The sequence below is a fragment of the Nicotiana tabacum genome, chromosome 3 (genome assembly GCF_000715075.1).
Source record: "Nicotiana tabacum cultivar K326 chromosome 3, ASM71507v2, whole genome shotgun sequence".
NCBI classification, from domain to species: Eukaryota; Viridiplantae; Streptophyta; class Magnoliopsida; order Solanales; family Solanaceae; genus Nicotiana; species Nicotiana tabacum.
This window is the reverse complement of record NC_134082.1, coordinates 31,752,195-31,775,362: the sequence shown is the minus strand read 5'-3', so window position 1 is coordinate 31,775,362 and position 23,168 is coordinate 31,752,195. Positions and strand designations below refer to the sequence as shown.

The 23,168-nt window shown below is 37.8% G+C and overlaps 1 protein-coding gene across 2 annotated transcripts; it reads left to right on the top strand.

The window, feature by feature from the left end:
* The first annotated feature begins 2,089 nt into the window (after nucleotides 1-2,089).
* LOC107805621 (pterin-4-alpha-carbinolamine dehydratase 2, mitochondrial) lies at nucleotides 2,090-20,973 on the top strand. 2 transcript variants are annotated; one of them, XM_016629685.2, is made up of 7 exons: nucleotides 2,090-2,221; nucleotides 2,317-2,372; nucleotides 8,461-8,564; nucleotides 17,633-17,718; nucleotides 18,078-18,201; nucleotides 19,803-19,871; nucleotides 20,707-20,973. In XM_016629685.2, exons 1-7 carry the CDS (start codon nucleotides 2,174-2,176, stop codon nucleotides 20,811-20,813), a joined length of 594 nt encoding a protein of 197 aa, XP_016485171.1. In that variant the 5' UTR covers nucleotides 2,090-2,173; the 3' UTR covers nucleotides 20,814-20,973. The 2 variants fall into 2 exon arrangements, with proteins under 2 accessions (XP_016485171.1, XP_075105437.1); XM_075249336.1 differs by lacking the exon at nucleotides 8,461-8,564 and having other exon boundaries at nucleotides 2,120-2,221.
* Nucleotides 20,974-23,168: the final 2,195 nt, after the last annotated feature.

Sequence of the window (23,168 nt, the reverse complement as noted above, 5' to 3'; positions counted from 1 at the left end):
CATACAAATCATAAAATGACACAATGGACCTATTCCAACTTCAGGAATCGGAATCTGACCCTGATATTAATAAAGTCAACTCCCCATCAAACTCCTCAACCATCCAAACCTTAAACTTTCTAACTTTCACCAATTCAAGACAAAATGACCTACAGACCTCTAATCAATATCCGAACACGCTCCTAATTTCAAAATCACCATAGGAAGCTATCGGAACTGCCAAAACTCTATTCCAGAGTAGTCCACATAAAAGCCAAACTACGGTCAATCTTTTCAACTTAAGCCTCCAACTTTGTTACTAAATGTCCAATTTCACTCCGAAACTCACCCGAAACCAAAACCTACTACCCCGCCAAGCCACATAACCACAATATAACATGGAGGAGTCAATAAATAGGGAAACAAGGCTAAAATACTCAAAACAATCGGCCGGGTCGATACACGCCATGTTCACGATAGGTTGTATACGCTAACCGTCTCTTCAAAGGCCGCAATGCAGTTCCCATGATTTACCATGGTCAGAAATGATGGTAATGGAAATGTGTTCCCTCATCCGATATCGAGCCTAGGCTTTGATACCAACTGTTACGTAACGCTTTTAAGAGATTCCTTGAAAGGGCGACGTAAGGGCGACGTAAGGCTAAGCAACCGATGTCCGTGCGATTATTGTCTGCCAACTGGGGTCCCCTCTATACGCTAGACGAGACTGTCAATTCCGTACGGGAAAACTAATGTCAAGAAAAATTGAGAGAACAAAAAAGAGAATGAAAATGAAAGAAAGTTTGATTGCTTTAATGAAAGCTATTACAGAAAGGTCAAACGGTGTCGAGGGGGAGAGACACAAATATAGAGAATGATTTGCTTGATCTCGCCTAATAGTGCTTAAAAAAATTAAACCAAAGTTACAGGACTTGACCTAACTAAGGTAGAGAGACATAATGGAAATACAGGAAGTAAAACTACTTTATATTTATAATAAAAATGACTTAGATTCCTACAAGGTAGAAGCAGGTCCATTGGCAGCAACCTTGTCTTTAGCATTAGAATATGCGCGCGCGGCGCTATTGGCATCTGCCTTTGGCTAGACGCTGGTGATGGCTATCGGTGGGGCGACAGAGGCGTATGTACGTTTGTCACTTGGAACTGCCGAGATCACAAGACCGACTGTGGCGCTAGGCGTTGGAGGCTTGCCAGGACACCATGAAGCGCGTCCAAGGGTCATGGGGCACCCATGACACAAATGCAAACAGTATTAGCCCATAATTCCATGATAATTTATCATAACTTCACTTATTTTGGAGTGATTGTCAAACTACTTTAATCCTTTTTCTTAGTTTGTCACGAAATGCATAAATAAATAAAAATTATTTAGAAAAATGAAAACTTAGAAACCAATATTGGCACTTTTTATCCATTCATTTTTTTAGGCGTCATTTTTCGCATTTAATGGAGGTCTGAATCTTAATCATTCAGATCTTAGACAATAAGTATGTTTGTTTTTTCTACTTCACAACCACTTAATGGGTCTAAATAGGTCTATATGATTAAGATCTATAACAAAGACTTAATTTCATTAAGATGCTATTACATATTTATTATTAACTGCCGCAACTCCTACCATTATCAACTACCACCTGCCACCACTATCACCACCCACCACCATCATTCTCAATCATAACTACACACTCACCCACATCAACTACCACCACCAACCACTCCATCACTATCAATAATTATAGCCGGCACCACCACCACCACCACTACCCACCATTATTAACTAACACCACCTACCACTACCATCCTCAACCATAATCACTATCGCTACCAATCATCACTAGTTACTACCCAAAATATTAGATTAATTAATATTTTTATTTGAATTTATGTTTATTAATTTTAAAAAAAAAATTAATTTTATATATTCAGATATTTAAAAAACAAATAATTTTAATTATTTAATATTTAGATATTAAAATACATATTATTATTTTAATTCAGATATTTTAATCTTAATACACGTCTTGGTACCAAAATATGTATTCAAAAGATAGGGATCAATTTTCAAGTTTATCTAAAAGATTATATCAAAATAAACACTACACGTACATATGTCCAATTCGGCTGGGCGCATTCTGCCAGAACGCAAACGTCGCCTTTTTCCGCAGACGTGTCGATGATTCGGACGCTTCAAGCTCGTCTGGCAACTCTCTCCAAAGCTTCAGTAAATCTCTCTCTCTCTCTCCTTTCCCCAAGTCCCAACACGCCGTTCTTCAACTATGTCATGCATAGTTATTATTAAGGTGAGATTGTTTTCAGTTTCTTCAGGTATCGTTGGCATCACTGTCCCAAAGCTTCTCCAGAAACCATGGAAGGTACTTACTCTATTTCATTTTTCTTCAAACGTTCATTTGGGTTAATTTGCAAATTTGTGTTACGGACCTTTAGGTTAATTTAATCGTGGGCTCACTCTTTCTTTATTGACACTGTTAAATTAAGTTCTGATTTACTAACTAGTCTAGTATATGTTTGTTCTTGTAGGTTTAATATCTTGTCAAAATAAAATTGAAAAAGAAAACGAAGTGATTTTGGCAGTCGGGTCTGTTGAAGTTTGGCAAAATGCCAAAGTCCCACATTGGTTGGGAGTTAAGTTTTGGGGGATTTTTCCCCTATAAAAGAAGGCCTAATGTTTAGGATTGATATACACCTCTCATTTGCCTTCTCATCTGTTTAAGGCATTTGTATCTTCTCTCTTTAGTATTATTTTACTTGTATTTTTGGAGTGGAATAAAATATTTGGTTGTGTCCGAGGAGTAGGCAAAATTAGCCGAACCTCGTAAATTCTGGTGTTCCCTTTATTATTGCTTTATTGTCTTATTTATTATTTGGTGGTTGTCATAATTTTTGGTATAATAGTTGTGACTTATTCACACTCTATACATTTGGCTTCCGCAACAATTGGTATCAGAGCCAAGGTACTGTCTAAATATGCTCTGTGGTTACAGCATAGTCTGATCTTCCACATCAGAAAAGATTTATCTTGGTAACTGAGTCAAGGTTCTGTCTGAGTATGCTCTGTGGTTGCAGCTTAGTCTGATCTTCCACACCAGAAAGGAAATAATCTTGATTTGTGTCGTCAGCTATTAAATAATATTTGTGTCAAAGATGGGAGACAATAAACAAGAAGAATCTACATCAAGTGTCAACAATACGTCATCATTGACATCTTCGCTTATGACAAGAATTGTGTCAAATGCGAAATTTGCGGTCGAAATATTTGACGGGTCCGGACATTTTGGGATGTGGCAAGGCGAGGTTCTAGATGTCCTTTTTCAACAAGGGCTAGATCTGGCCATTGAAGAAAAGAAACCAGATGTTATTGGAGAAGAAGATTGGAGAATTATCAACCGTGTTGCTTGCGGTACCATTCGATCCTACCTTGCTAGAGAGCAGAAATATCCATACACAAAGGAAACTTCTGCAAGTAAATTATGGAAAGCACTGGAGGATAAATTTTTGAAGAAAAACAGTCAAAATAAATTGTACATGAAGAAGAGACTGTTTCACTTCACCTATGTTCCTGGTACCACGATGAATGAACATATCACCAGTTTCAATAAGTTGGTTACAGATTTGCAAAATATGGATACAACTTATGATGATGGTGACTTGGCCTTGATGTTGTTGGCGTCACTTTCTGATGAGTACGAGCACCTTGAAACTACTCTACTCCATGGAAATGACGAAGTTTCTCTCAGAGAAGTTTGTTCGGCTTTGTACAGCTATGAACAAAGAAAGCGAGAAAAACAGAAGGGCGGAGAAGGAGAAGCACTATTTGTGAGGGTCGTCCTCAAAATCAAACGAGGACAAAGAAGGGAAGATCCAAGTCAAGATCCAGACCCAGCAAAGATGAATGTGCCTTTTGTCGAGAAAAAGGGCACTGGAAGAAAGACTGTCCGAAGTTGAAGAATAAGGCCAAACATAACAATGGAAAGGCCATTATGGATTCAAATGTAGCTGATTGTGATGATTCAGACTTCTCATTAGTTACAACAGAGTCATCAACATCATCAGACATATGGTTGATGGACTCGGCTTGTAGCTATCATATGTGTCCCAACAGGGACTGGTTCATGGAATTTCAAGAAGGAGAATATGGAGTCATCCACACAGCGGATAACAGCCCTCTTACCTCATATGGCATTGGTTCAATATGATTAAGGAACCATGATGGAATGATCAGAACATTGATAGATGTTCGATATGTACCGGATTTGAAGAAGAATCTCATCTCTGTGGGAGCCCTAGAATCAAAAGGGTTCAAAATCATTGCAGAAAATGGAGTGATGAGAGTATGCTCCGGTGCACTAGTGGTAATGAAGGCTAATCGGAAGAATAATAATATGTACCGCTATCGTGGCAGTACAGTTATTGGGACAGCGACAGTAACATCCAGTGACGACAAAGAGGCAGAAGCAACCAAGCTATGGCACATGCGCTTGGGACATGCTGGAGGAAAATCCTTGAAAACTCTATCAGATCAAGGATTGTTAAAAGGAGTAAAGGCTTGCAACTTGGAGTTTTGTGAGCATTGTGTCAAAGGGAAACAGACAAGGGTTAAATTTGGTACAGCGATCCATAATACTAAAGGCATTTTGGATTATGTACACTCTGATGTTTGGGGTCCTTCCAAAACACCTTCATTGGGTGGGAAGCACTATTTTGTAACCTTTGTTGATGATTTTTCTCGAAGAGTGTGGGTGTATACAATGAAAAACAAAGATGAAGTGCTGGGAATTTTTCTCAAATGGAAGACGATGGTGGAGAATCAAACAGGCAGGAGGATCAAGTGTATTCGCACAGACAATGGAGGTGAATACAAAAATGATCATTTCAATAAGGTCTGTGAAAATGATGGCATCGTCCGACACTTCACTGTTAGACATACACCACAACAGAATGGAGTGGCAGAACGTATGAACCGGACCTTGCTGGAGAAGGTACGGTGTATGTTGTCCAATGCTGGCTTGGGCAAAGAATTTTGGGCTGAGGCAATTACATATGCATGTCACCTCATTAATCGTCTACCATCTGCTGCTATTGATGGCAAAACACCATTTGAAAAATGGTACGGAAAACCTGCTGTAGATTATAACTCTTTGCACGTGTTTGGCTCAACTGCATATTATCATGTGACGGAGTCAAAATTGGATCCAAGGGCAAAGAAGGCTATTTTTATGGGAATTACTTCTGGAGTCAAAGGATATCGCTTATGGTGCCCTATGACAAAGAAAGTAATATTCAGCAGAGATGTTACCTTTGATGAATTTGCTATGGTAAATAAGGTAACAGAAGATACCAAACAAAATGAAGGTGCTTCTAAGCAGGTGGAGTTTGAGGGAAAATTTATTTTTCCTACACAAGAAGCAGAGGAGGAAACAAATGAAGATTACCCTCTGGAAGGAGAGCCAGTAGAGGAGATTCCAACTCAGGAATCTCAACAACAACTTGAATCAATAGCAACCAGCAGGCCAAAAAGAACAATAACGAAACCTGTTCGTCTCATAGAGACGGTTGCTTGTGCAACCTCAATTGTAGCTGATGATGTTCCTACTACTTATAAAGACGCTGTCCAAAGTTCAGAAGAAGATAAGTGGAGGATTGCCATGAATGATGAAATACAGTCCCTTCATCAGAATCATACATGGAGATTGGCCAATCTCCCGAAGGGAAAGAAAGCAATTGGGTGCAAATGGGTATTTGCAAAGAAGGAAGGATTTCCTAACCAAGTAGATGTTCGCTACAAAGCAAGATTGGTGGCCAAAGGATATGCTCAAAAGGAAGGAATTGATTACAATGAAGTGTTTTCTCCAGTTGTAAAACATTCCTCCATTAGAATTATGTTGGCTTTGGTAGCACAATTGGATTTGGAACTAGTTCAGATGGATGTAAAAACTGCGTTTTTACATGGAAACTTGGAGGAGGAAATCTACATGACTCAGCCAGAAGGATTCAAAGTTGCTGGAAAAGAAAATATGGTGTGCAAACTTGAAAAATCGTTGTACGGATTGAAACAATCTTCTAGACAATGGTACAAGCGATTTGACGAGTTTATGTTGCGGCAAGGGTACAAGAGAAGCAAATACGATCATTGTGTGTATTTGCACAAGCTTAAAGATGGTTCCTTTGTATATCTTCTCCTATATGTTGATGATATGTTGATAGCTTCCAAGAATTCGGAAGAAATTGATAAGTTGAAGATTCAACTGAAGAAGGAGTTCGATATGAAGGATTTGGGTGAGGCAAAGAAAATTCTTGGCATGGAGATAATTAGAGATAGACGTTCAAAGAAACTCTGTTTATCTCAAAAGGAATATTTGAAGAGAGTACTTCAACGTTTTGGCATAGATGACAAGACTAAGCCAGTTAGTACTCCACTTGCTTCCCTTTTTAAGCTAAGTACTACTATGTCGCCAATGGATGAAGCTGAACGAGAGTATATGTCAAAGGTACCATACGCAAATGCTGTTGGTAGCTTGATGTATGCAATGGTTTGCACAAGGCCTGACATTTCACAAGCTGTTGGAGTTATTAGCAGATATATGCACAATCCAGGGAAGGAGCATTGGCAAGCTGTGAAGTGGATTCTACGGTATATTCATAATACTGTAGATGTCGGGTTAGTTTTTGAGCAGGAAGACAATCAGTTTGTAGTTGGATATTGTGACTCAGATTTTGCGGGTGATATGGACAAACGAAGATCAACTACTGGTTATGTGTTTACTTTTGCAAAGGCACCAGTTAGTTGGAAGTCTACTTTGCAGTCAACAGTTGCTTTGTCTACAACAGAGGCAGAGTACATGGCTATTACAGATGCTGTGAAAGAGGCAATTTGGCTTCAAGGATTGCTAAAGGAGCTTGGTGTTGAACAAAAAGGTATCACAATTTTTTGTGATAGTCAAAGTGCTATTCAATTAGCGAAGAACCAAGTTTATCATGCAAGGACGAAGCACATTGATGTTCGGTATCATTTCGTACGAGAAATCATAGAAGAAGGTGGAGTCACGGTGAAGAAAATTCATACTACAGAGAATCCTGCTGATATGCTGACAAAGGTGGTGACTGCGGTCAAGTTTCAACATTGTTTGGATTTGATCAACATTGTTGAACACTGAAGATTGAAGATGAAGACACAACCAAAATTTGTTATTGAGAGAGAATTGAAAATGTGGAATTTTGCCAAGGTGGAGATTTGTTGAAGTTTGGCAAAATGCCAAAGTCCCACATTGGTTGGGAGTTAAGTTTGGGGGGATTTTTCCCCTATAAAAGAAGGCCTAATGTTTAGGATTGATACACACCTCTCATTTGCCTTCTCATCTGTTTAAGGCATTTGTATCTTCTCTCTTTAGTATTATTTCACTTGTATTTTTGGAGTGGAATAAAATATTTGGTTGTGTCCGAGGAGTAGGCAAAATTAGCCGAACCTCGTAAATTCTGGTGTTCCCTTTATTATTGCTTTATTGTCTTATTTATTATTTGGTGGTTGTCATAATTTTTGGTATAATAGTTGTGACTTATTCACACTCTATACATTTGGCTTCCGCAACAGCTTCAATTGATACAGTGCCTACAGTATGAAATGCACTTATTAGCTCAGTCCACTCCACATTTTTAATTGACATTCGGTGTTTATCACTATCTAACTAATAGCAAATCGCCTGGTGTTAAGTCTGATGGTAGACTTTTATCCCATTGGAGGAGAAACATGTAATGTTGCGTTAAACATTTAGTAATGTCATGTAAAAAGAAGGTTTTAATTTTTAGGTTTTGGAGTGGAGAGTAGGGGACAACATTGGTCAGAAACATCACCCGTGGAACAAACTACCTGATAAGAAATAGACTTTGGACTTAATTTAACCCTGAAAGCTAGCTTATGAGGTGAGAATTATCCAAGATCATGTGAGGAGACCAAATTCCCATCCCACAACTGATGTGAGACAAACTTACCCGATTTATGGGAAGACTGATCCTTATGTTTTCTATAAGGTTTAAAATGATTACTTTCTGCAATTTGACTATAGTGGGAGTCGAACCCACAACCTCTTGAATCCAGTGTCAAACGTGCTAATCATGATGATGCTTATATTATGTTGCATTACCTTTGTCCCTATTCCGTGAAATGTCTGTGAAGATCTTCCATTTTTCTTATTTTCTGTCGTTCTAGTGTGAATTGTTTACCTTCGAAAATTAGTCGTGGCAAGCCCCCCCCCCCCCCCCAAAAAAAAAAACAACCTAGAAATTAAATTTAAGTCATGTCTCCCTCTTTCTAGATATGTTTGTATTTTCCTCTACTTTTGTTTCCCTCATTAAAGTTCTATACCTGCTCCCTTGCCCCAATCCACACCTGCACACCTAATTCGAGAGATAATTATTCCATGTGCATAATTTTATAAATATATACAGCTCAAATATACGTGTGGCTGGAACTGGGGTAGTGTGCAGTCAGGTTGCAGTGTCGGCAAATACTAACACACATAATGGGATTAGGACTGTGTGTTCAGCTGCAGGTGCGTCATTGGATCTCATGAGCAATTTCTTGTATATTTGATTGTTAAATCTATGAAGTTCAGTGGAGTCCATTCTGATGATGCATTATAGGCAATGGTCGAACACACGAATCATGGCCATCAAAATATTAGAGGGAACAAGTTTTGAGCAAAGGATGAAGGTAATCTTATTATTATATAAATAAACAGTGACAAAGCAATTTAAACAGGCTTTAAAGAAAAGAGGGTAATGTCCATTTTGTCGAACAATATTAAAATTCCTATAAAAGCGCATGCTTATGTATTTTTAGAATATGGTACACTAGACGCACTTTTGAGTGGTTAGGATATTAGTTTTAGTTATTAGGTCCTGTGTTGTGCTTAATTTCGTCACATTACATGCAGATCTGTCAGCAGATAATATAAACCTTACTTATGTTAAGTCCGAGAATTTAAGCTGACATTGGATGAGCTAATAGTTATTAACAGTTCTAATGACTTGTCGTTGATCGTTGATTATAACTTCTTGGGTGAGGATGGCGATAAGTTGGGGCTGGTGGGTTAAGTCTTTCCCTGGAAAACTTTTGCCCTGCCTTGCCCTGGCCTGTTTAAGCTGTGCCCCACTTTCCCGCTGCTTGTCTCTTTCATTTATTTATTTTTCTAAATTTTTCCTATCAAAATTAAATATTTTTTTCATTTTTATCCTTAAGCATCATCTCCAATTTCTTTAATTTTCTAATTTATTAGTTTCTGATTTTGTGTTCTTTTCTAATCTCAATTGCAACACGATATTAGTGAGACTGTAGGCTTTCTTCCTCTCTTTGTGGAATAACCCATGTTTTTTTTGACAAAACAAAGATAATATATTAAACATTACGGAGTACCATCAGTTACATCATTAAGGAAACTACAAGCCTTGAGGACATTCAAATTCCCCATCTCGGCCAAACTGCAACACACATTAGTAATAATGTTTTGAACCGAATGCACATAACCATACTTATCCATTGCTAAGTTATTTAAAATAAAAGGGACAGGATTATCAAAAAGCAGGTATTTTCTTACATGCTTGAGTGCTTCCTTAGCCATCTTATGAGCTACTTTGTTTCCCTCCCGAAAGTTATGGCTGATCTTCGGTTGCTTCAGCTGGTGCATTAACCACCTGCAAATAACAATAGTCGAGTTGTAAGGGACACAATTAGAATATAATATTTTGATTACCTCTGTTGCGTCCGTTTCAACCACCAGTGGTGTATAACCATAAGTTGGAGCAATTGTAAGTCCTTCCTGTAGGGCTTCCAATTCAGCTTGAAGGGGTGAGCTTGAGGGACTGGAGTGTTGATAACCCATTATCCAGTTTCCCATATGGTCTCTGAATACTCCACCCATGCCTCCCATGTTTGTATTTTCTTTGAAGGCCCCATCTATGTTTAGCTTAAAATAATTTGGAGGTGGTTTGTGCCATGCAACCTCAATTGTATGGGAATGAACAGTTAAATGTTCCTTTGTGGTAAGGAGCTTATACTCTAAAGCTAGAGAAATTGCATGAGAGAGGTTGAAATTGGAGGTCATGTTAGAATAATTATTATTGTTTTTGTTTAACCAAAAACACCACAAGACAAATGGGTAAAGATCCTCCCATTTAAGGTAGGGGGAGGGGGTAAAATATTTTAGGACTAATATTATGGACCAGTGAGTGCCATTTTGACCGGGAGAAAAACTTAAACCTAATGTAGTCCAATAATTTTTAACAGCTTTACAAGCTGTGAAGATGTGTTCAATGGTTTCAGCTTCCCTTTTACACGCAGGACAAAGAGGATCAATGTTCAAACCTATATGTTTTAAGTATGAGCGAGTGGGCAGCCTATTATGAAGGCATTTCCACAACAAATATTTTATCTTGTTTGTGCAATGAGCATCCCAAATCCATTTAAAAATCCATCGAGTTAATATCATTTGATTGAATTATTTTGTAGCAAGTTTTTGACGAGAAAATACCATTTCCTGTTAATTCCCAGTAACAGGAGTCATGGGCATTATGGAGAGGGTGAATGGAGAGGATGACATTCTTAATGTGTTGAGGAAGCTCAAAGGGAATTTTTGATAAGCCCCAATTATTATTAGACCAAATATCTTTGATAGTAAGGTTATTACTGGAAAAAGTGAGTGGACCCTCTATTTGATTTCCTAGCAAAGAGGTTTTTGGGATCCAATTTGTTTCCTAGATGTTCATAGAAGAGTTGGTATGTGGGATCCATTTTAAATCTTTGTTGCAAACTTTCCACCCTTTTACTACACTTTTCCAAATAAAAGAAGTGGTATTTAAATTTTTGGATGAACCATAAAGTGAGGTAAGAATTTGAGACCAAGGAAGTTTGGATTTGTGTATGAGTCTCCATGAGAGGTTAGCTAGGGTTACTAGGTTTTTTTCCTTTGCTGAGTGGATGCCAAGCCCCCTTTTGTCCTTACCCTTTGTCAAAGTATCCCAAGAGACTAGGTGAATTTTTTTTAAGTCATAGTGGATCCCCATATGAAAGTTTTCTGGATTTTGTCAATGTGTTTGGTAATCCTAGTGGGCAGGTAGTTGTACTGCATGACGTGGTTATGAATACTGTTTAGGATTGCCGCTGCAAGAGTTGTCCTCCTTGCTATACTAAGAAAATTTGATTTCCAAGAAACCAATTTATTTGCCAATTTATCGAGGATGAACTGGTAATCGGAAGGTCTAGGCTTGGTGTTTGTAATTGGAAAATACTGGTATTTTCCAAAACTATTACTAATTTTCATATTAAAAGTTTTGTCAAAGCTTTTGAGGTATGAGTGGGGCAGTTTTTGGAGACAATGATTTTGGACTTTGACAAATTAATATTTTGGCTTGACAATTTGCAAAAAGAGTTCAGGTAATTGAGAATTGATTTAGGGGATTTTTTATCAATCTTGCACATTAGGGTGAGGTCATCTGCGTAAAATAGGTGGGATAATTGGCATTAGTTCCTTCCCATATTGACAGGAAACCAGGTACCAATATCTACTTGATGGTTGATTTGGATGGACATCATTTCCATACAAGGATCAATATATAAGGAGATAAAGGATCTCCCTGCCTAATACCTTTACTAGGAGAGAAGAAATCACTCTTACTACCATTAACTAACACAGCTATCTTGATGGTTGTGATACAATCCATAATTAAGGTAGAGATTTTTGGAGGGAAATTAAAATGACGAAGGGTTCTGTAAACAAAAAACCATTCTAATCGATCGAAAGCCTTTTCTAGGTCTATTTTCATAACTAGGTTAGCCTTTGCACCTTTTTGTTTGTGCATTTTAAGCATTAGTTCCTAAATTATAACAACATTGTCACTAGTACGTCTACCCTTGATGAAGCTAGCCTGGTAAGGGCAAATTAAATTTTCTAAAAAGCGTTTTAGTTTATTGGCTATGGTTTTTGAGATTATTTTATAAATTGTGTTACAAAGCCGAATAGGTCGGAAATTTTTCAAATTATTAGTGTTGGGAATTTTTGGGATAAGGCAGAGGCAAGTTTCATTTATCCCCTCTGGTAGTTTGCTTGATTCAAATGCTTGATGGCAAAGATTTGTGACAGAGGTTCTTAAAAGCTGCCAATACTTTTGAAAGAAGAACGGATGAAGACCATCTTGCCCGAGTGATTTAAAAGGTTTAAAATTGAAAATTGATTTTTTGAGATCTGACTGGGATATAAGTTACAAAATTTGTAACTAGGGGGGTCATTTTTAATAGCTGACCAGTCAGAGTAAATGTGGTCCGTAGTGAAAATTTGCTTAAAATAGTTGTGGGTGTGATCCATGATTTTCTGAGGATCATCTATCCAGTTACCCTCAATATCTTTGAAAAACACAATCTTATTAGTTCTATTATTTGTGGCACAAACGTGGAAGAATTTTGAGTTCATGTCCCCTTCATTGAGCCAACTTATTCTAGAACGTAACTTCCAAAAGTCTTCTTCGATTTTTAAGATATTGTCATAGTCAGACTTAGAGGATATTTTCTAGATTATTAAGGAAGGTGCTTAGACCATAGGAGCTAGACTTCTTTATCCCCTTTAATCTTGCCAGATTTTTTTTCTTTTTCTTAAAAAGGTCTCCAAAGGTTTTATTTTTCCATTCAATAATACGATTCTTAAAGTTTTTGGAGGCTACAACAATGTTGGAGTCAAGCCAGCACTCATTAACATTGTTACCAAATTCGGGGTGGCCACACCAATAAGATTCTAGTCTGAATGGTTTTGTGAGGGTGGTTGTTTGTTTTGGAATTAATTCTAGAAGGATAGGATTATGATCTGAATGGGTTTTTGGCAAATAAATTACAGATGCCTTTGGGAAAATCCTTATCCATTTGCTAGAACCTTGTCTAGTTTTTCCATAATACGGTTATTATTTATCTTATTGTGATTTGACCAGGTATATTTACAACCTTTAAAGCCCAGGTCCATTAGCTTACAGTAATTAATCATATTCTATAATTTAGCAGCCCTTCTTCTATTTATAGGGTTTCCCCCTAGCTTATCATCTGTTATAAGAACATCATTGAAATCTCCTTCCAGTAGCCAAGCACCTTTATAATCATTATAAATGTTTGTAATATTATCCCACATGTTATTTTTGTTTGAAATCTTTGTACTAGCATAAATGGATGTAAATAACCAAGATTGTTGAGAAGGGATTACCTCAAACAGTGCATGAATTTCATTGTTTCTTTTGACGAAATTGTTGACATGCACCAAGTTAGTATCCCACATCACAGCCATGCCACCTGATTGTCCCTCTGCTGGGACCTTTATCATATCCGAAAACCCAAATTCATTCATGAGACTACCATGGCTTGTCATCCTTGTTTCTAGTAAGGTGACCATGCAAGGGTGGTGAGTGGCTATTAACTCGTGAAAATTTCTCCTAAACTCAACATTATTCCCTCTGATATTCCAGATAATAATATTTTTAGCACGATTCATTGGGAGATGAGGGTGATGAGGTGGACCATTGGACTTGATTACTTGTGGGCATACTGGGTTCCTCCTTAAAGAGGGAACTAGAATCATGGCTAATTTCCCTATAGTGGGATCCTGGGGTGCCCTCATGTCCATTGTGCATTTGAATAGTAAAGGTGGACATGCTAGAATAAGCCTCTTCTCCCGCCTCTCCTCGAATAGATACACCTTTACTTCGTCTAGGTTTGAAGACTCTACCATTAGCTCCCGTATAAGATCTGTCTCCCCCTCCATTCCCCCCCCTCTGGATTTCCTATATCTTGTGGCATATGGGGTTAGGGGACCTGCTGGTCCATAGCTTCTTGTTGCATGGGATTCTGAGGCAGCTCCAGGGCATCAAGATTGGATTCAGGGCAATCGACTCTTGAAGAGGAAAGAAGGGAACCTCTAGACCCATGTTTTGAGGGAGATAAGGGTTTTGAGAGAAGTGGTGGGGTAGGTTCCATTGGGCACGCATGGATTGGACTAGGTTGTTGTGCATCCCGGGTGCTAGATAGAGGTTGCATGATGTTGTTCACCCAAATGTGATTCAGGTAGTTGCTCTCATTGACAGGTGGAGACCCTCGGACACAATTTGTGCTAGGAATTATGTGTTGTTAATGATTATTATACTCTCCTGCCCGTTGATATTCACTTGGAGTGATATCCCCCTCCCTATTAGACCTAGCTCTATTCAAGAGGTCGGGTGATGATTCTAAGTAAGAGGAGGTTGTGCATACACTATTGGGAGTGGGGGCATTTGTTGGGGGAAAGGAGGTAGGTTGTCCATGTGGAGTGCTCTTTGATTTGTGAGTATTTGGATTAGTCGGAATCTTCTCCGATTGCTTAATGGTATTCTTGGCACTTTTAGGAGAAGAGTCTTGGTAATTTAAGGGTTGAGGGGTTGTGATCGAGGGAATGATTACCTCTATTTGCATGTCACCGGAGAGGTTTAGCGTGTTAGGACATATAGAGGATTTTGCATGGGATTTGCTAGGCACGTGTATCGGAGTTTTTGCCATTTGTACTGAAGGGTGTATGTGGTTGGACGAGTTGGCTTCCGCATGCAAAGGAGTGTTAGCTAGTTGTAGGCTTATTTTGTTTCTAGGAGTGAAAACTAGGTTATGATGATTAGTGTTTGAAGGAGAGACCTCCAATTGGCTATTAGTATTAATTAGGGAGAAGTCTTGTTTATTAGCTAATTTGTCTTCTAGTGAATTTGGAAGATCATTGTCAGGATTTGCTTCTTGAGCCCAACTCAATGAATCTATATCGGAGTGGTTTTGGTTTTTTGGAAAGGTGGTATTGCCTAAAACCACAAGCTGAGGCTCAGAATTTAGAGGGCCTTTAGAAGCATCTATTATATTATTTTTGCGGGTGGTTTGGGAAGAAGAAAGATGGGTTTTTTGTTGTTCATTTTTAACAGAATCATAATTAAGAATTTTTGGAACATATTTAATTTTATGATTAGCAGAAAACTTACCCGTAGTGGAATTGATTAACCTGGCATTAATACCTGATTCTTGGAACTCTGAATCTACCTCGTTTGATTTTTGTTGTTGGATTCTCCTGCATCGTGGGAAGGTGACCGTTTGCCAACCTTCGTCCAGTGGATCTGGTGTTGATATTTTTGCTTTATTCGTTGGAGTAAGATTTGTTTCCTTCGTTGTAATCCCCTTCTCCTGACAATCTATGGTTTTATGGCCCAAGCGACCACATGATTTGCAAAGATAATTGTCCGCTTCATATTGGATTTGTTGCTTATGACTTCCGATAAAGATAACATTTTTTACTGGTTCGTCCATAGGCACTTCTACGCACACTCTAGCATACCTTCCTCTTAGGGATGAAGACGTACAGGCGTCTACCTTTAGGAGTTTTCCAATGTCTTTCCCTACTTTTTGTAAGATTTGGCTATCGTAGAATTCTGTAGGTAATTGAGGTAGCCTTACCCAAACAACCGTATGGCTTTGTTTTGCATTCTTGGCTACGAAATTTGGTTGCCAGCTCGATAAAAAGAATTCATAAATAAACCATGGCCCGTCTTGGAGGATATGGCTCATGCTACCTTCATTTTGAAGTTTGGCAATGTAGTAATCGTTACCCAAGTCTATGAGGGGGAAATTTTCTTTGATTTTCCATAGTTCCTGAATTTTTTGTTTCAAAATTTGATGAAGGATTCTTTTTCCATGTAGTTTGATTATTAGAGAGTATTTCCAGGGATGGCATATTCTTTGCTTGTCTTCAAGTGTGATAGTAACGGAGAGGACTAGGTTTTCGTGGTCTTCTTTTGAATGTGGGGCAGACTCATCCTCTTGAATATCCATTGGTAGGGTGAGGGAAGATAGAGGGTCCATGGAGAGATAAATTTGTTCCCCATTTTCAACTAGTTTTTCTTTAAAAGTAGCTGGAATGGAATCGATTAGGTTTCCCATGTTGTTTTGATCCCTAGATGAATTACTAGGTATTAAATTATCCAGTGGTTTCAGGGGAATTTTTGTGTTTTCTAGGTTGGAAGGGTCTGAACCCATGGTTCTTTTGAGTGTGAGACAGAAGTTTGGGAGAGGGAAAGTTAGAGAGATGGGAGAGCTTCTCTCTCTTCAAAAGTTCTTTTGCCTGAACCTAAAAGCATTCTTGGAATAGCCCATGTTCCTTTTCGTGATGTTGGAATTTTGCGACTTAAAAAGCAGGGAACATGGACTACTTCATAGTAACTCTCTAGAAAAGCCCAAAATAAAATGCACAAAAGTTTCTTCACATTACAAATACCCGTCTCATTTTCACTAAAATATTGTGCAACAGTGCATGTTAAAATCAGTATCACTAAAATATTGCCCGATGCATATGTTGGTGGGAGGTAGCAGATACCCAATAGAACTAGTTGAGGTGCGCACAAGCTTGCCCGGACACCACTGTTATCAAAGGGCAGTCCGGTGTACGAAGCATTCTGCGTTTACACAGGGTCCGGGGAAGGATCACATCCTAATAGGGTGTAATATAGGCAGTATACCCTAATGCAAGCATCAATGGCTAATTGCACGGCTCGATCCCGTGACCATAGGGTCACTCGGAGACACCATCGTTATCAAAAAAAAAAAAAAAAAATCTTGAAAATAACCTCTCTGCAATCCACTTCAGTGTTTACCTGGACGTGTATGAACAACATGTATTGAAAAACCAACATCTAGGCTGTTTTTTGGCTAACGGAAGTACCCCTTTCCCTCAAATGTTTCCAAAACAACACCATGCAAATCCAACTTCCTGAAAGTTTATCTTTCTACGATTCATTTAAGCACTGGCCAGATAGAGGGAAAATTATAGCTTTTGAAAAAATGGAAAAAGAATCAATTGACCCAGAAAAGTGGAAACCAATTTCTCTTTCATCGCAAATAGATTCTTATGAAGCTCACATAGTAGCAAAGCATCTGCTTGTATTCTAACACATCAGCATCAGTATTGCTGAAATGAAAAAATACAATCTAGAAGGGATGTTAAGACGACGAAGGTTTTGAGAACTCACCCCAATGAAGTTTGAATGAAACATCGACGAGCCCACGTCAATGTCATTGCAAATAGATTCTTATGAAGTTCACATAGTAGCAAAGCATCTGCTTGTATTCTAACACATCAGCATCAACATTGCTGAAATGAAAAAATGCAATCTAGAAGGGATGTTAAGACGACGAAGGTTTTGAGAACTTACCCCAATGAATGAATGAAATGTCGGCGAGCCCACATCAATGTGTGAGCCCTTTTTTCCCAATGTGCTGACATGCCCCTTGCATTGTCCCATTAAAATTTTTCAAGAATTATGTTTTGCCCTGCTCCGCCTGCTTAAATGTTCCCATGGCCTACCCTGGGTTTTCCATTCCTTTCCCTGCCCCATTGCCATCCCTATTCTGGGATCTATTACTCCATAAATCATGTGTGGCAGTATTGCTTATTTTAGTTTTCCTTTTTTTGGGTGGGGGCGATTGGATGGTGGTGGGAGTAGGAGGAGTTCTCTTAGCTTGATGAGTTTGTTTTCAAAAGAAATGATAGCCGCAATGACTTTTAGTTTACCTGTTAAATTGGTATTTCAGATTTGTCAACTAAGAAGTGTGTGCCATGCAACACAAAGGATTTGAGGTCTATGAGTGAAGAAGCTGCGAACCAGTTGATGTGGCAGGTTTGAAATTTATAATGTTTTCATGTAGACATAGAGGGTGTTTGGATTGGCTTTTAAGCTCAACTAGTAGGTTTGAAATTTATAATGTTTTCATGTAGACATAGAGGGTGTTTGGATTGGCTTTTAAGCTGGTCAAATTAGCTTTTAAGTTCTTTTTAACCTTTTTCAGTATTTGGCAAAGTTAAAAAGTGATTAAAATAAGTTAAAAACTTCTTAAAACAAGTCAAAAGCAGTAAGCTGGACAATCGCAACTTATTGCTTTTTGGCTTAAAAACTATTTCTGCTAAAAAGCCAATTTTTTTAAGCCACTCAAAACGGGCTCATAGTCCTTTACATTTTGCTAACATTCGTTTGTGCAGGTGACAGGTTGGGATTTGCTGAATGATGGTGGCACACTAAAGCTGCATAGATCCTGGAAAGTCAAGACTTTCAGCAAAGGATTAGAGTTCTTTCAAGAGGTAGCAAATGTTGCAGAAGCTGAAGGTATATGTACTCTCGTCAACCTTTCTTATGGATGCACTATCCAGTTGTTACTATTTGATGTATCTCGTACCGTGAGCTTACCTTTCATTAGACTTGTTTTACATTTTCTCTGTTGTGCACAATGTGTTGTTTTACTTGTTTTATTTAATTTCTTTTCCTTTTGCTTTTGACAGCAAGCTGCCTACACTATAAAATTCTGGAATTTTGAGTCTTCATAATCTAGCTTGTCATTTATTAGCTAAGTTGCGCGGACTCTTCGATTTTGATGCCGTCCCCGTCCCGATACGAGACCGGGACGGGAGCGGGATACGTCCCGGATACGGTCAACTGACTTCAGACACTTTGACCGGAGTCCATCGACAAATTTGGGAGAAAAATTGAGATTTTGATTTCTCAAAATAAAAAATAAAACAGATTTAGGAGAATGAAAGAATAATGTCCATCTTGGAGAGTGAAAGATTGATTCTACAATATTTATGTAAGTTTTTCACAGAATATCTCTCAAAATTTACAATATTTTTATAGCTCTATTTTTTATTAGCCGAATCCCCGCACCCGTATCCATATCCGGATCCGCACCCCCGAATCTTAAAATTTTGATTTTGCCGAATCCGATACTCGGATCCGTCCCGTATCAGATACCTGCACCCAAGTCCGAGCAACTTAGTTTATTAGTACAGTTGCTGCCTCATTACAAAATGAGAGATGAAAAAGGAAAGAGCTGGCTTTAATCTTTTGATCCATTTTTGTCAATTCCATGAATCTCCTCCACGTTCTGCTTCTTCTCAGCTGAAGACCTGACCTAAATTTGCTGCCCATAACAGTCAACAGAAGAAATAGACCTCTCTGCTGTGTTGACATAACACCAGCACTTTAGTTATCCTCATCTTCAGTTTACTTTGGGCACGGAAATAGCACTTGTGAAAGAACGCATAAGGGACCCCATTACTGCTGCATCAGGTACCTTTCGGTATCTGGTTTTACTACCTCTGCCAATTGATGTGTGACTTGAGAGAGAAATTATCAATATCACTTCCATGTGTGAAATATCAGAAACCTGGTTATCTTTCAAAGCCCGAAGTAACTCCACCTACCAGAGCACTGCCAGCCAATCTCTTTAACGAACTTTGGCAGCCTAATTTAGTTGGCAGCCTAATTTAGTAATGTTAATAACTTGTTCTGCATCAAGGGTCTAATATTGGTTTCAATACTGAACTTCCTTTAGAACATGCAGATGTTACTAAAAATCAAAGTACTGTTGGTGGTGTATCAGCTAAAAGGGGATATGGAAATATTATTGAAGGGATAGACGAAAGTTTGCATGAGGAAGATGTTTAAAAAAATGATTTCACTCTTTATTATGAGTTGTGGAATGAGGCTATTGCAATGTGTCCACATTTGATTTTGGGAGTTCAAAGTCTCTTATAATGACTCTGGCTTGTCATTCCAAGTTGACTTGTAGTTTCTTTTGGTCTTCTAATTAGCGTTTCCTGAGTCGTTTTTTTTTTCTACTTTTTATTTATGGAAAATGTTCACAAACACTGTATTCTCATCATTGTTGGATGGTGATTTTAAGTTAGGAAGTTGTGTTATTTATGCAGGTCATCATCCAGATCTTCATCTCGTTGGGTGGAATAATGTGATAATTGACATCTGGACGCATTCTGTGGGTAAGAAATGTCATTTGAACAATTTTCACTCTATTTATTTTTCCTCTCTTTTTTTTTTTTATGGTTGATAAGGTCTATTTATTTTTCATCAGCATTTGGAAGCACAAGTTTGTTAGCTATACTTTCTAGGATAAGTCTATTGCTGATCTAAGTATAAACTAATGCAATTCATGAAGACTTTTCTGTTTTATTTGATGAGCTCATTAGAACAAAGGCGGATCCAACTAATTGACACTGGGTTCAATTGAATCCATAACTTTTGATACAAAACATAAATTTGTATGTAAAAGTTCACTAGAATTGCAATAAATAGTAGATATGAACCCATAATTTTAAAAATACAATGGGTTCATGGTAAGAACCTTAAAGGCTGAACCAATAGAGTTTAAATTTAGAACTCTCCTACAAAGATGATGGATGACTTAGCATTGAACTAGCTACTTTATATCAGTTACTGGCTTTATGTGATTCCTTGACCAGTGTACTCCTTTAGTTAGATGATCGAATGTCTATGAACTAATAAGATTTTTGAAAAAATTTCTGTTTGATATGCGAAGGGGAGCCTTAGCGTAACTGGTAAAGTTGCTGCCTTGTGACCAGAAGGTCACGTGTTCGAGTCGTGGAAACAGCTTCTTGCAGAAATGCAGGGTAAGGCTGCGTACAATAGACCCTTGTGGTCCGGCCTTTTTCCGGATTATAGCAGGAGCTTAGTGCACCGGGCTGCCTTTTTTCTGTTTGATATGCACTGAACTGTTTGGATATGACGTCATTTTAAATGTTGACAAGTTGTTTTTCATGGAAAGCTGAAGTGTTTAATTTTTGATAATGGCTGCAGGTGGACTCACAGAAAATGATTTCATACTTGCTGCCAAAATTAATGGGCTTGACCTACAGCACCTTCTCAGCAAGAAAACCACCAAATCAGCACAAAGCAGTGCCTAATCTTCCAAATTTAGGGTTGTATTATGGTAGTAGTTTGTCTCATACTAGATATCATCAACGTTTGAGCTAAACCTTTGTTACCAAAGCATTGAAATTTTATAGGACATGCCTCTTTCCAATACTAATCACTAAACTTTAGCAGTGTGAATCTGCGAAACAATACTCCATTTGATCCACTTTAATTGATTTTTTAGTTATTTTTACACATATTAAGGAGTCATATTTTAATATTAATTAACAATAAAATCGACCATATTAGCATTTATTATCTCTTTAAGTATGTTCATTGAAAATATAATAAATACTCCGAGATTTTTTACTCCAAGTGTAATTTTGAAAAAAAAAAGTTAATTTTTTTATATCTAAAAATTTAACTATTGTGGTCTAAAAAAAGCTATAAAATTAATTAAAGTGAATAGGAGGGATAAAATTAGTGTACATTGAGATGAAGAAAGTAATCTCTTTAAGAACTGAGTGATAAAATATTGAAATTATCAACCGCCATCGCCAGCCTCCACTAATTACGATTTAGAACCATTATTGTCAACTACTACTATTGTCAGCTTCAACACCACTAAGTTTTAGTGGTTCATCAAAGAAATAATTGATGTAACATCAATAAATCAATTTTTCTTGCAGATGATATTTTTATTATATATTTATTGGTTTCTAATTAAAAAATTATACACATCAGATGTTGCAAATTAAAAAGAAGTGTTAATTATTTAGTTTTCAATCTAGATATAACATCTTTATAATTAAATGTGTGTTCAAACTCATATATTTTTAGAAGAAGAGACAGGACTTTAGAATCTGTCACGATCCAAAATCCCAACTAGTCGTGATGGTTCCTAACACACTTGCTAGACAAGCCAGACATAACAATAATGAACCAAAATAGCGGAAATGACAGAACTAACATCGGTCTAAAACCTTAACATAGCATAATAATACCAATACATGATAAATTTCACATAACTGGTAAATACAGAGTCATGAGTTCTAAAACGGAAAAAGACAAGTCTAAAAGCTAAATGTCATTGCTGTCTGAAATAAAGACAACGACACAATATGGAAAGAGACACCAAACTGCAGTCGAGAATGCAACTCTACCTCGTCTCTCGATGATTAACTCAGCTAGCAAACACCGCTTCTAGTGACTGGGTCCGACACCTAAATCTGCACAATTAAGTGCAGAGTATAGCATGAGTACAATCGACCCAATGTACTCAACAAGTATCATAACTAACCTCGACAAGGTAAAAGCAACAAGAATTATAAAAGATACTTGCTATAACCTGTACAGTTCATAAATTTAACAAGTACAAAACAATAATAATATCAAATCATGAAATCACGGATAAAATCACCTTGGTGCCCAAAATTATTCAAGTATTCCGCTTAGTCAATGATCTAGCATATAAAGATGATATGAAAATAAATCAGATAAATAATCATGGAAATTGCAAGTAAAGATGAAATGCAATAACCAAAAAATATTGGCTAGATTTTCCTCCAAATTTCCAACACAGTACCAAACTACTGATTAGTTTTCCTCAATCCATGTGTACACCATCAAGAGAGAAACATGAGAGGGTGATTCTAGGCGGATCATTTCATATCCACACGTTACACGTACAATTCACGTGCTGCACGGACAACTTATGTGCTAATAATATCAACCGCACAGACAACTCACATGTTCCACAGATAACTCACGTGCTGTACGGACAACTCACGTACTAATAATACCAACCGCACACACAACACACGTGCCAATAATCACAGTCCGCCTGGCGTGGTCACAAACTACCAGTCTTGATCATATCACACAAAATCAGATATACAAGAATGCATATACATGATCAATGAATTTCAGGTATCATACTCCTGGACTAGTATAGACTACATGCTATGGTGGAGGCATGTGCAATATGTACTATCATAGCTCAATCCGACAATTTCATCAAGAAGTAGCAGTTTATCACATTCAATCAAGAGAATAACCTCAGCGTAACCTCAAATGTGGTACAAATAATTCATAGAAGGGGTACAATTAGGAGGGGCATCGCAACATAAATCTTAAAATTCAAATCAAGGTATATCATAGTCTAAGAACTACGCCGAGCATGAAATAGTACCCCGATGCATGCATATGGGATCCATCCCACACATATGCGCCACTTATAGCACGTAGCTATCACAAATAACTCAGGCAACTAGTGCCTCAACCAAGTTTAGGTAAGATACTTACCTCAAGCAAGCCAAATCACTCTTCTAACAAGCCCTTCTTGATTGAATCAACCTCTTGACGACCCGAATCTAGCCAAATGAAATTAATATAGTCAATAAAAG